Below are 12,587 nucleotides of genomic sequence, written 5' to 3' on the forward strand. Positions count from 1 at the left end.
AGCAACTGTGCATGAAACTGTAGTTTTGCTATTGCTTCCTCTTTTCTTATTTATGAAGAAAGGCTTAACTGTCATCTAGTAATATGGATTTAGATGAAATATCCCTTTCAAAAGCCATCTTACCAAAAATAAAATATGATCCTTACTTTATTTGATTTCGTCTGGTGGCATTTTTCTTTAAATTAAATTAATACTAAAAGGCATACATTTGCCTACTTTACCTTGAGATAAAACTTTATCTTACTCTTTTGTTTCTCCAACTATAAATGATTGAAGCAAGCATGTTTGCAAACAGTCACATAGTTTAAAAAATAGCAAATATCTATTACAAGGGGTGCAAAAATAAGTTTATTAAATCTTTCTAATGAAATGAAATTAAATGTTTGAAATGAATCAAGCTGTCTTCAGCCTTTTTGTATTAGATCATGTAACGTGTTAGACCTACTATATCACCATAGAATTGTGACAAAAATCCAGACGGAGTGATAAGAACTTAAAAAAGACACAGAAAAATATGGCAATACAATTTGACATTAAAGAGCACTGAATTAAACAATGCAAGTGATAAAAATCACAAGCTTTTAAAACAGGTGTGTCTTATAGTATTATGATTGCCAGAGAACATGGGAAAACAATCACGTGAAAAAGTGAAAATAAACACTAAAGCAGCCCTTAGTAATTCCAAAGGCCAGGCATAATAATTGCAACAAATAACATAATGCCTGACTTCACTTCATAATCACATTTGGTAAAGTGCTGCACTTTGACTATAAAATGTTCATTAATGTGTGATGTTCTTATTGTATCCATACAATGCTAAAGGCGACCTTGTGACTCTAAACTAAATAATATTTTATTAAAAAGAACTGTACATTCATCTTTAATTCTGAAGCATTTTAAAAGTAAATAAATAAAAAATATAATCCTGTCCAAGTATCAACATCATCTGTCTCCCATGAGGCAGAATCTTTTCATTTACAAACATGAAAATACATCATATGATATGCAGTGTTTTGGTATGAAAAGTCAAAACCACAAGGCTAACTGAAGATTGTGTTATTTGGTGATACTGTTTAAGGCAAGAAAAGTTATTAAATGAAAACTTGCTCTCTGGAAGGTTATGGAAAAACAAATCTGCCAAAATTGAAAATTGAGAAAAGATGACATTAGTTGTTCCGATCCCTGAGGGGAAATCCCCAAAGGATTGGATGGACAAATAAAAAAATGAAGTGAAATTAAGAACCACTTAGTCAGGACAAAAAAAAAATCCAGGTTCCAAATACATTTTTGGCTCAACTAAAATGAATCATTATACTAATGGTACAAAACAGCCTTTGATATTTACTACACAAATATAAATAAAACAACAGCAGTTTTGGTATATCTCTTTCTGGCAGTTTTCTCAAATGCTGTGGTTTGTTGTGGCCCCCCTTTTCAGTTCAGCACACTTGGAAATGGTTATAAAGGGTTCAGGTCAAATCAGTTCATGAAATCACTGGAATAATCACAGTTTGGATTTAAATAACCCAAGAAAATGTCCTTTAGTTCACAGTAATCCTTCCTGTTCAAAGTTGGAGGGCAGGAGAGAAAATGAAAAGGGACAAAACTTTACACCTGTTCCACTGTAGAATTTATTCTGAAACTCCACCCTGTGAGAGAAAAAAAATCATATTAGAATGATTCATATTAAAATGTTTTTTTAAGTGCCGACGTTGCTTTGTGGCTTCTTACCAGTGCAGTCGAAGGGCATGCAAGAAAGCAGACAAGCCCTCCATTACAAGCAAGATGGACACAGTGAGAACGGCAAATATGCCAAACACTGGCACTAAAAATAGAACCCCAAGCATTGATTCCATTCGTAGTCCCACTCGCATCACCATGGCCCACAGCACCTCAGATAGCTCTGTGTGCAGAAAAAAATGCTACTTTTAAAAGGTGTCAAATGTGAAATAGCAATTATCTTCAATCCATTTTTTTGGGGGTACCAATGTGAATTTAGAATTTCCAATGTACTCGGGTGACTGTACTAGCCAGATTATTAAGCATCAGACTTACGGGCATGTGCAAGACTCAGAGCCCAGAGTCTGAGGTATGAAGCCGTATTGGAAATGCACCCCAAGCAATACTCGATAGTGTGGATGGCCTGGTGTAGAAACTCATCTCCCAAGTCAAACTGTTATAACAAAAACAAAAAGGTACTTTATTGGTTGGTTCGGTCCGTGTGTTTTGTTAGGGTGCAGAAACTGACTATGCTGACCTTCTCAGGGTGCTGCTCTCCACTAGAGGAGAGGTCAGCATGATTGCTACCCTCTTCAATGTCATGAGTCCGCAACAGGAAAAGCTCCTCTTCACTATTGTGACGTACACGCTCGTAACCCTGTGAAAGAACATGACACCAAGACACTTGCTGATACATCCATGCAGGTAAATTGTTTAGCAAATAATCTCTTCACTCACCCTGTACATTTTCAGCTGATGGCTTCCATTATGAAGCCAATATAGGTAGAGTGGCTTCCCAAGAAGCAAGACAGGAACTGAGAGCACAGCAATGACTACCAGAAACCTCTGCAAGCCAATCTGTAAACACAAACAATATGAATTTCTTGATCATCTACTGTGAAGTCTCAAATACTTTGTTCTTGTTTTACCCATAGCCATATTTCTGATTTTTAGTCTGAGGGCTGATTAATTACAATCAATAATTGTGTAATTTTTTCTTTCTCACCTGTCCAGGGAAGAGGGGTTGAACTGAGTCACCTTGCATGAGAAACATGTTGATAAAATGAATGAGGATGCTAGGAGCCTGCCTGGAGTTTTTGGCAGAGAAGAAGAACCACTTGTAAAGTATCATAAACACCAGGTATCCAAAGAGGCACAGCAGGAACAGGATCTCAGGGAGAAAGACCAAGTACAAATTGTACCTTCTCCTGAAGTGCCTGGTTTTGAAATAAAAGGTAGGCAAACGATCACATCCTATAGTTTTTGTTCACATGATGTCAAGATTATGATATAATACTTACAAGTGATTCAAAGTGCTGAGGATTACCCCAAAGCTCATGTGAATTATTCCCAATATGACTGACATTTTCATTTTATAGGAGTTCAGAAATGTAAGACGGTTCGTTGCCAAGTTCCAGATCTTAAATAAGAGAAACATATTATTGCATTACACAAAAGTGGCAGGATGCACAAAGCAGTTACAAGTAATTTAAAAAAATGTACTATAAACAGTACCCAACTATAAACCGCACCCTTCAAATATGATGTATTCATACACTACACTGCATAAGCCACACTGGACTGTGTGTGTTACATTACTTGCTCTGTTTGAAAACAACTCTTTTCAACTATTTGGCAAATTTACGAGGGGAAACTAACTATCAAGTGGAGCAAGGGGGATCTTGACATGATTTTGTAGCACTAATAGGGTAAGTATATGGAATCACACAAATGTGGACCGCAAATCAGTTTAAATTACACGATGACACACAGGTAAAATGCCAATAGTTGTATATTATTTTGGCACTATATATCGTGAAATCGTCTAGCACTACTGTCCACTTACTGGGTCAATTCCAATGGGATATGGTCCACTGAACACTCCAGTGACATTTGGATCCAGAGAAAGAAAGCCATTCCTTTTGACATCTGTGTCACTATTTGGAGAAGATTAAACAACCATTGTAGGTTAGAAGCATGATTAACGGATATTCCAACATAGCAAATATAAGCTTTTCACAGTATGCTATTATCTCTGCTGGAAACTTACTTCCATGCCTTTGCTGTAAACATGGCTTTGACACTCCATCCTGAACCGAAGATGTTAATAGATTTGGAGAAGCAATCATTGTATATCAGGCCAGTGTAAACAGAGAAGAGGCCCATCATTAGGATGATGTAACGACCCTCAAAAAACGTGTTCCAAATCTGCATGTGACCACCAAATTATTTAGTTACATACCAGTGTTATCTGGATGAGATCACAGGTTTAAAAACAACTTACCTCATTCCTGGTATTCTTGAGCTTGCGGTTGTTCTCACACAACACCATCCAAAAAGCAAAGGCAGCCATAAGAAGACCATGACCCATGTCTCCAAACATTACAGCAAACAGAAAGGGGAACGTAATGATTGTAAAAGGAGCTACAAAAACAGAAGAGCAGAATTAGAAAAAAAAACAATACATGCAGAAATACCTCTTAAATTTTGGGCCTGTAATTGAAATAAACAAGACCCATGATTTTTCATAGATAATAACATTTAAAAAATTCAACAGAGACCCACTTACCAGGATTAACTTCCCTGTATGTGCCCACTCCATAAGCATCTACTATATTCTGGAAGCCAACGGTGAACTTATTGGACCTTATCAGGGTTGGTGGAGTTTCATTTGTAGGAATGCGATTGACAAAGGAAGGAACTGTTGATCCACTTTTTCTCTATCAAGACATCAACAATCTTAAACACCCAGTATAAATAATTATAATGAAAATACAAACATGTAAACACAATTTTTGAGATAAACTGCAATTAGTAATAAAACTGTATAACTAGGGTTTCTTTACCGATCCATCTTCGAGTGCTCTTTTGAGGGTGGGGAGCTCATCGACAGGACACCAAACTTCCGCAATCAGACACTTGTTGGTGACATCAAAACTACATTGGTTGAGAATGTAGTAGACAGCTTTCATCTTTTTGACCTGCATGACCCATGTATAGACTGATTCGGAGGCCTTTAGCAGGACCTGCTTCAAGTAATCTTCAGTTCTATGAAGTACCTGTAGATAACAACAACAAAAGAGGCCTCAAGAGTCCATTCTTTCATTCATTTTTCGATCCCAAAACTGTGGGATGTTTGCAATACATGGTCGAGCCACAGAGTTCAAATAGGTGCAAAAAATGCTAGCCAGGATCCCATGGTGATCATGTGCTACTGAGAGTGAAAGCAATTGGATTTTTCAGTTACACTGGCTTAAAGCTAGCAAACTATTCACGAAGCAGTGACCCGACCAAAGAAACCCTCCTAACTTGCTAACTCAGAGGAAATTGGTTAATCATTTCAAAGAGCCTCTTTGTGGCTACTTTTCTGTCTATACTGGGAGTATGGAGAAAATTTGATGTTCCGACAAGGGTCCTCTTAATATGCTCATGATCACTGTGTTTTCAAGTTACATTGAAAGGGGTATTTATAAGGAATTTGCCTTCACAATTCTAATAGGGTAGTAATTGCTGAAATAACGTGTATATGACATACAGTGTGCAGGTCTTGAATGCGTGTATTTAATCCTTGGACAACGTTATTCCTCTCCTCATTGCTACTAGGATAGGGATACACATGGCAGTGGTAACTAGAACAGAAAGAGAGCAGGTATGAGTTAAATGTGACATGAGAAAAAGAATGCAGTTGTGTCCAGCGTTACCAGTCACAAATCTTCTTTACTTTATGGCCAATCTGTTCTCCCCAGTATGAGATCAAGAACACAACATTTTTGGTGGGCTCGCCCTGTAGACATGCAAAAAGGTCTTCATTTGAAAATATCACAATTGTTTTTTACAATCTTATTCAGGACATTGCGGTGTATAACGGTGCAGGCAAGCGTCTAACAAAAGCCCCTATGAGAACTTACAGTGTCGGGATCGTCAAGATACTCCTCGACTTCAGCATAACTGAGAATGGTGAAGCCTTTACACACTCGCCACAGCATACGCTCAAAAGCTTCGATCTTTGCCCTCTGGATGAGCCCAGAAATAAAACTGTGAGGTAATAAAGACAACATTGACGATGTATAGGAGCACGTTTCTCTTATGCTACTGATCCATTTACGTACATTAGCACAATTGCAAATAGGGCAACAAATAGTTATCGATCCCCTTGCAAGTATGTGAACTAGAGGCATTACACCACAAATGGATAAGATGTAATAACAACAATTATTATATGGGTCCAATATATTGTAATATATTACACACCATGTAATATATACCCAACAGAATTTAAATGTTACCCCAGTTTGGCTCCCAGCCTCTGCATACTGCTGTAATCCATCATTGTGTCTTTTTCTAAGAAAGGGAACTCCTCATATGTGACTTGCACCTGCTCTCTCTGGAGAAAAAGCAAAACAAAACCAAAGTACAAAAGATAAGAAACAGCAATTTCCCCAGTATTATCAAACAGTGTGCTTAAAAAAAGTGCAAACCAAACTAAGAAAAATGTAAGTGCAGTCAGCACAACCGACTAAAGTGTTACTCACACACCTCAGCACTTCTCTGCACAAAATTACAACTGATGCGAAGCATGTGTGTGTATTCTGTAAGCTCCAATAGATTCTTCTGCAGTCTTTCTTTATTCCTCATGACTTCACTTAATTCTACTTCCAGTCTTTGTAGTTGCTCCTGGAAAAACACATATAGAACATGAAGCAGTGTCACTCGTCAAATGTGTAGCACATATCTTCATCCTACCATGATAGCCATCACGTGCTTCGGTAAAGGAACCAAAGGATTGATGTCAACCTCTGGCAATGAAATGTCAGCTTTCTTAATTTCCCTCAGCAGGTATCCTGTTGAGAAGAAACCCATTTAAACTCTATATGGTAAAGCTATTGTTCATTCTCCAAATGTTATTAGTATTTCCAGTGTTTAAAAGGAAGGAGTCACACACTTACTGGAGTAATTCTCTAATCTTGACTGAATCAAAGACTAAAAATTAAGTTAAAAGCCGTAACATTCAATTCGTTGAACACGGGATGACATTTGTCCTCACTACAGTCATGGAATTTCCAGTGATTAAAATGAGAAGACACTATTGTTAACTGTATTACTACTTTCTAGGCAATTACAACTTTATACTGAATTCTGCTTTGAATTAAATTACGGCATTCTATTACTTTCATATGTTCAATTTATCCCACTAATCTAATAAATGGCTTTTCACAATCACATCAGTCTGATGACAACTTTATCCCTTTGGCGTTATATTACATATCAGCATTTGCATACATACCAAGGATCCTCTCCATCTCTTCACACCTTTTGATTTCATTTACATATTTTCGTTGGAATGCATTGACACTGGGATTGAGCTGAAACAGGCACAGGAGATCAACACGTATTTAAACATGACATGCAAATTGGCAAGGAGTGCGATCTTAGTGGTCTTAAGGTTATCAGAACAATTTCAGAGCAGATCTAAAGTGTTTGGGTACTTACATCCCTGAATTCCACTATCCCCACTTCTCCAAGATCACCGATGCAGTCGTAGGCGGATCCGGACTGGAGAAATAGTTGGGCCAAACACATTTCTTCACCCCGCAACAGAGAGCCCATTTTGACAGCTTGCGATCTTACTTCTCCACAGAGTGGCTAATGTTAGCAAGTGATGAACTGTTCAAAAACATTTACTGTTCTTTAAATTCCAGCTAGTTGTGTCCGGTTCAACCGGTGTCATAGTTTGAATCCTGCGATACCGATACACTTGACTTACTTAACTTCCTTACGCTTTCCATACAGAGCCGCTCTCCATCGTCTTATCAGCTAAAGGCTAAAGGCTATTCGCCTTTGTTTGATGGATCTAAAAATATTTCCCTTCAAAGATCGACAAAATACCAAGTGCCCTCAATTATTTGGGTCACTCTCCACCGGCAATCAATTTGCTGCGCAATTTCTCCATAGTTTTCAAAGTTTTAGCGGAGGTCGCTGGTAGATTCTCCACGTCACTAGATTGTTTCTGCGCAGTTCCCGAACCAGCCCATAGATGCGACAACCAATCAGCAACCAGTACCGGAGTCTGCGCGAAGTGTCATTTTCTTCCCATAAAACCCACATTTTTTTGTTACCCCTGGAAATTGGTGATGTTGTCAAATATCTTTCTTGGTAAAATCTGTATTTAGCTTCTTTTTTTGCCTCAAAATGTTTTATACTAACGTTTAGCTGAAAACAATTTGCTAAAGCTGCGTGTTGACATGGTAAAGTCGCTTAATAATATACGTCACAGTGTTTTCGTTTTAATGGATGCGCACTATGGAACTGCAAACAGCGTGGTTGAATTCAACATAGTAACAGTTTTGTAGGCATGTTTTCGACTCAATGGGTGAAGTTTGAATCTTCATCACAAACATTCGCAAAATACCTTGGCTAGAATGGCAAAGGTGGCGGTGTCGATCCTGTTTTTCTATATGGTTTGCTGGGCTGGTAGCAGCACACATGGTAAGAAATTACATTTTTCAGCTGGAAGTACATTACAAATGCTTCAAAGATATATCTGGCTATATGCTGAGTCAAAAATTCCCTTCTCATAAGTTTTCCAGCCATCATCCATCATTGCAACAGGACCGAAAATCACATCTCTTTTACTTGGAAACTTAACAGAGGTGTCTTTGAACGTGCGCTATGTGCTTGCATCTAATGTAACAGGTACAAAGAACAAGATTTTATGAAATATTTTCATTTTGAACTAAGGTAGAAACGATTGCTGACACGCAGTTTACTTACAGGAAGCATTGGCCCTCCATCGTGTGAACCCGAAGAAACACAGTGGATTGTCACGAAAGAATTAGTTGGAACGGTAGGAAAAGTGTTCAGCTTCTTTACAGTATTACAAAATCAGTACTAGTCGTCTCATTTAAATGATCTTGAAAAACACAATTGAACATGTAAAAGAAGTTGTCTAATTTGTCCTGACTTGGATTTACTTTGATGTGCCTCAACTTTTTTTTAATGTTTTATTTTTGTGTTCCACAGAATGCACTCCGGGTACATTTGCGACTGAATAAAAGTCTACATTTCTGCGGTGAAAATGAAACAGATTGCTGTTCAAAATCATTGTGTGTCTTGGAGAGCCTACGGGTCTCCGCATGTGTGAATAACGTAGTTAAGACATCGTTACTGATCCAGGCCAAGATTCATGCTCATTTGAGACTTCCTTATCACGGACCAGGTAATGATTCTGAATCAGTCATGACTTAGTCGTACAAGAGATGTTTCTTTCTCAATAAATAGTTATCTCCTGTTTATTTAAGACAATCAAACGGTCATCCCAAATCAAGTGTATGAACCTCTGGGCTCCTGTCCTTGTGACCTCACTACTGCAATGTGTGATATTCGCTGCTGCTGTGACAAGGTGCCTATGAATTTGGCCTGCTGCTGTATCTATATATCTTTATTTATCCATGTTCGTTTTTATTTCAACAGGACTGTTCGAGTGAACTGTTAAAGCTGTTTGAGTCTCACTGTTTCCCAGGACCTTTTGGTGGGCAACTCTCTTCTCTTCCAGACTATCATTGTTCTGTACATAGAGAGGACGCTCCTGAGTGGTTTCGATTTCTGTGTGTCATCTCTCCACCTGAAAACAACCCATACTTGGGGCACTTTTATCATGGAGACACAATGTAGGAAATTATTGAATGTTTAAAAAAAAAAAAATTAAATGATGGTATTTTTTTTCAATTCACCTATTATTTATATATTTATTGATTTTTTTTTTTAGCATACCAAAGCCTCGTCCCTCCTTCCAAAAACCTCTTTTGTCTCCACCGGTTTTTAACACTTACAAACAAGGAAACCCCATTTTTACTTTGGAGGATCAATTGTTCACTATTCCACAGGTTAGTATCATCTGATTTATTAGTAACAGTTATAGGTTTTGTGTTTCTGTTGATGTTACCAAAGTTAACAAAACTCTGTTTTGTACACAGATGGCCATTGGACACTGTCTAAACAATGCCCCAGTTGCCTTTTTGGAGAATTTTAGTTTCCAATGTGTTACCGTGCTGGATTCTTGTCCAAATTCTTTCCCTTTACAAACAATACACTCCGACTTGAGCATTCATGTAAACGATGGGAAAGGGGGTAGGTATTTAATGCTTGAAGAACTGTAACATTGTGTCTATTATGCTTTGATCATATTATTTCTTTTTTCTATAGGTGATGTCACAGTAGTTGTGATGGATGAAGTAGTAAATGATTTGAGTCATTTTCTTTCAAGTACAGCTTTTGGGCCAGGTACAAATATTCTGGACAATATCATCCATCACCATACTGACTCGTGTCCATGTTGATTTATTTCCCTTCAGATATAGACCATGTATGTGAAAGTGTGACTTTGGCTTTGGATTACACATTCCATTGGAAAGGAAACATCATCACAAATATCACCCTGAGACGCTCCATTGGGAAATTAATATTTAAAGAAAGTGGTATGTGTCCAGAACATTCCCATCTTTTATTTACTTGTTCTATTTTTTTTTTTTTTGGTCTTGGGTTCTTATTGAATTTCCCCTCCAGTGGAGATAACCACAAGGTATTCTGCTGTTTTCGTGACAAGAGAAAATGTGGAAGAGGCCAACTCAGGGAATCCAGGTAAGAGTGCTTTAATCTTTCTTTTTGCTTTATCAAATAAGATTTGGCTTGCTGATACACAAGAATGTTGAATTTCAGGTTATCAGGTAGGAAAACCTGTCATTGCTGGAATTGAGAACACACAACATAATTTCTCCGTGCAGAGGACATCAATCAATCTCTGGAAACCAGGTAAATGACATTACACTTTGTTTATTATTCATAATTAGCAATTAGGTAATTCATATAATAGAGTAAATGCTTTTAATTACCCAACTAACGAAAGACTACTTTATTTTGCTGTAAAGTTCTTAATGGGCTGTGTCACATCGCTGAGAAACAACCAGTAATGTTTGCTGAAAATTCCACATCAGGATGTCAATTGTTTGTCAGCTTACAAAACCTGACCCAGTGTGATCTCCTCAGGTAAAACACATGATCTTGTTCAGCAAGTACTATTGAATAAGCCCTAGTAAATGCCCTCAAGCAATGCAGATTGTATTGTCTCCCACAGAGACACTGTTGGTTCCCTGCAGGAAACCTTGGTCACAGCTACATATGTTGCCAAAACTGGAAACCCAAATTCTGAAATAGAATCAGACTGGGTCCAAATACAATGTAAGTACGGATGAAGAAGTGTCATTTAGGCCCAATGCACACCGACCTGTGCGGTGGTTTGATATACTGAAGCACAATATACTGCATGTGGAGTAGGGGGGTACTTCTGTTGTTGTTGTTCCATGTACGAACACGAGGAGTCACTGTTGCTCTATTTGTGTGCAGCATGCTTTAGTAGTACAATGAGTCATATCTATGCATGACCTAATTGAATGAACTACCTTTTTTCTTCATTGTCATTTAAATATTAGTTGAAAATTCAAGCAATGCATTGGGAGATGGAGATGGGTCATGCAGTGGAATTCCATCCCATACCCATATTCAAATTTGGAGTTTCATTGCTGGAATGACTGAAGGAAATGCACAAAGGATGATTCAAGACATACAAGTTCGGTCTGTATAGATAGTCGCAATATAAATTAAGGTGACTTAAATGACATATTTATTATTTTTGAATATTTTAAGGTCCACGCTATCGACTTGGACATTGGACTGTGGAGGTGGTGATGTTTGTGCTGATCTCACAGAAGCCCAGTTGTTTCATGTCACTTCGTCAGTGACCTTTATTGACATTCCAATATTTACTGGACCACCAAAAAACAGGTAATAACATCTATCAATTATCATTATGTTGGATAAAGTGTTACATTATTGAATATTTTTGCATGGAGCCTAACCCTTGCATGTGTAGGTTGAGTTATTTCTGCAATCTTCTTATATTTCAGGTTCCGGATAAGCTTTACTGAGTATGATTGTGACAAAAATGATGTATGCTGGCCTCAGCTGGCTTTCCCCTTGACCAAATATTACACTGGTAAGAGTTTCACTGCATACAGCTCATGTTTTTATTGGAAGACAGCTGTGTATATTTTTAAAATGAACATTGTGTTAGATTGGATTTTTTTTCTTTTTCAGGTGAGCCTCATTCCCATGCTTTGGCAATGGGCCTAACCTTGGTCTTCCTTTTAATGGCAGCTTCAGTTCTTAGTACTCCTTGGAGACAAATCCGGCAGGCTTGGGATATTTCTCTGTAATTTCAAGAATAAAGATTGCGAAGAGTGACTTTTTAGAGTTTTTAAAGATAGTTATTTATTTATTAGGAAGAGCTATTATCCTGAGGGTAGATTTACTCGGTACATATGTTATAGAAACATGCTATGTACACACCCAGATGACAGATGCTGTTGACATCCACAAATAATGAGGCTCATGTTTATGCACTGTTTTATTTTTGTTTTTATAGAATCCATCTGTAGATTGAGTGTAAAAATGCATTTTTTGATACTTTAAATATTCGTTATTAAAAACAAGTGAAAAACTTTACGTATCATTGCCCTTGTATTTTTCTTTTTCCTATATACTAATAATTAAAGGATAATAAACAAGTAGTAGTTTTCCGTGGCAAGATGGCCGCTACTTACGTATGGCCTCGACTCTACCTTGCGACATCTAGGCTTATATTTGTGATGTCTGACCAAACGTGATAATGATTACGTAGGATGACGTTTTGAAACGGCATCCCTTTAGGTCTATTTTTATATTTTATTTACACATATTTTTTATTCCAGTTTGTTTTTAAACCTTTGTGTTTCAAAAATGGCGCACAGTTGTACAAAGTAGAATTTGTTATGAAA

General features: G+C 37.5%; 2 protein-coding genes across 4 annotated transcripts; one reads left to right on the top strand and one right to left on the bottom strand.

The window, feature by feature from the left end:
• Positions 1 to 325: 325 nt before the first annotated feature.
• Positions 326 to 7,765, bottom strand: LOC144195057 (V-type proton ATPase 116 kDa subunit a 2-like). Of its 3 annotated transcripts, none has more exons than XM_077714425.1 (21): positions 7,484 to 7,765; positions 7,210 to 7,383; positions 7,004 to 7,082; positions 6,463 to 6,560; positions 6,256 to 6,393; positions 6,006 to 6,103; positions 5,628 to 5,754; positions 5,421 to 5,503; positions 5,255 to 5,348; positions 4,566 to 4,778; positions 4,289 to 4,439; positions 4,004 to 4,143; positions 3,770 to 3,927; positions 3,566 to 3,656; positions 3,021 to 3,139; positions 2,726 to 2,936; positions 2,458 to 2,577; positions 2,258 to 2,377; positions 2,056 to 2,173; positions 1,732 to 1,903; positions 326 to 1,649 (listed from the first exon to the last, which is right to left on the bottom strand). In XM_077714425.1, exons 2-21 carry the CDS (start codon positions 7,324 to 7,326, stop codon positions 1,547 to 1,549), a joined length of 2,550 nt encoding a protein of 849 aa, XP_077570551.1. In that variant the 5' UTR covers positions 7,327 to 7,383; positions 7,484 to 7,765; the 3' UTR covers positions 326 to 1,546. The 3 variants fall into 3 exon arrangements, with proteins under 3 accessions (XP_077570551.1, XP_077570552.1, XP_077570550.1); XM_077714426.1 differs by having other exon boundaries at positions 7,210 to 7,400; XM_077714424.1 differs by having other exon boundaries at positions 7,210 to 7,765.
• Positions 7,766 to 8,174: 409 nt separating this feature from the next.
• On the top strand, positions 8,175 to 12,280 carry LOC144195194 (tectonic-2-like). Its single transcript, XM_077714644.1, has 18 exons — positions 8,175 to 8,205; positions 8,299 to 8,412; positions 8,493 to 8,563; positions 8,740 to 8,935; positions 9,018 to 9,118; positions 9,190 to 9,386; positions 9,485 to 9,602; positions 9,693 to 9,846; positions 9,922 to 9,999; positions 10,071 to 10,193; positions 10,282 to 10,356; positions 10,435 to 10,527; positions 10,644 to 10,761; positions 10,850 to 10,953; positions 11,205 to 11,346; positions 11,419 to 11,556; positions 11,679 to 11,767; positions 11,869 to 12,280. Exons 1-18 carry the CDS (start codon positions 8,175 to 8,177, stop codon positions 11,985 to 11,987), a joined length of 2,061 nt encoding a protein of 686 aa, XP_077570770.1. The 3' UTR covers positions 11,988 to 12,280.
• Positions 12,281 to 12,587: the final 307 nt, after the last annotated feature.

This window comes from Stigmatopora nigra, chromosome 4 (genome assembly GCF_051989575.1).
Source record: "Stigmatopora nigra isolate UIUO_SnigA chromosome 4, RoL_Snig_1.1, whole genome shotgun sequence".
Lineage (NCBI taxonomy): Eukaryota > Metazoa > Chordata > Actinopteri > Syngnathiformes > Syngnathidae > Stigmatopora > Stigmatopora nigra.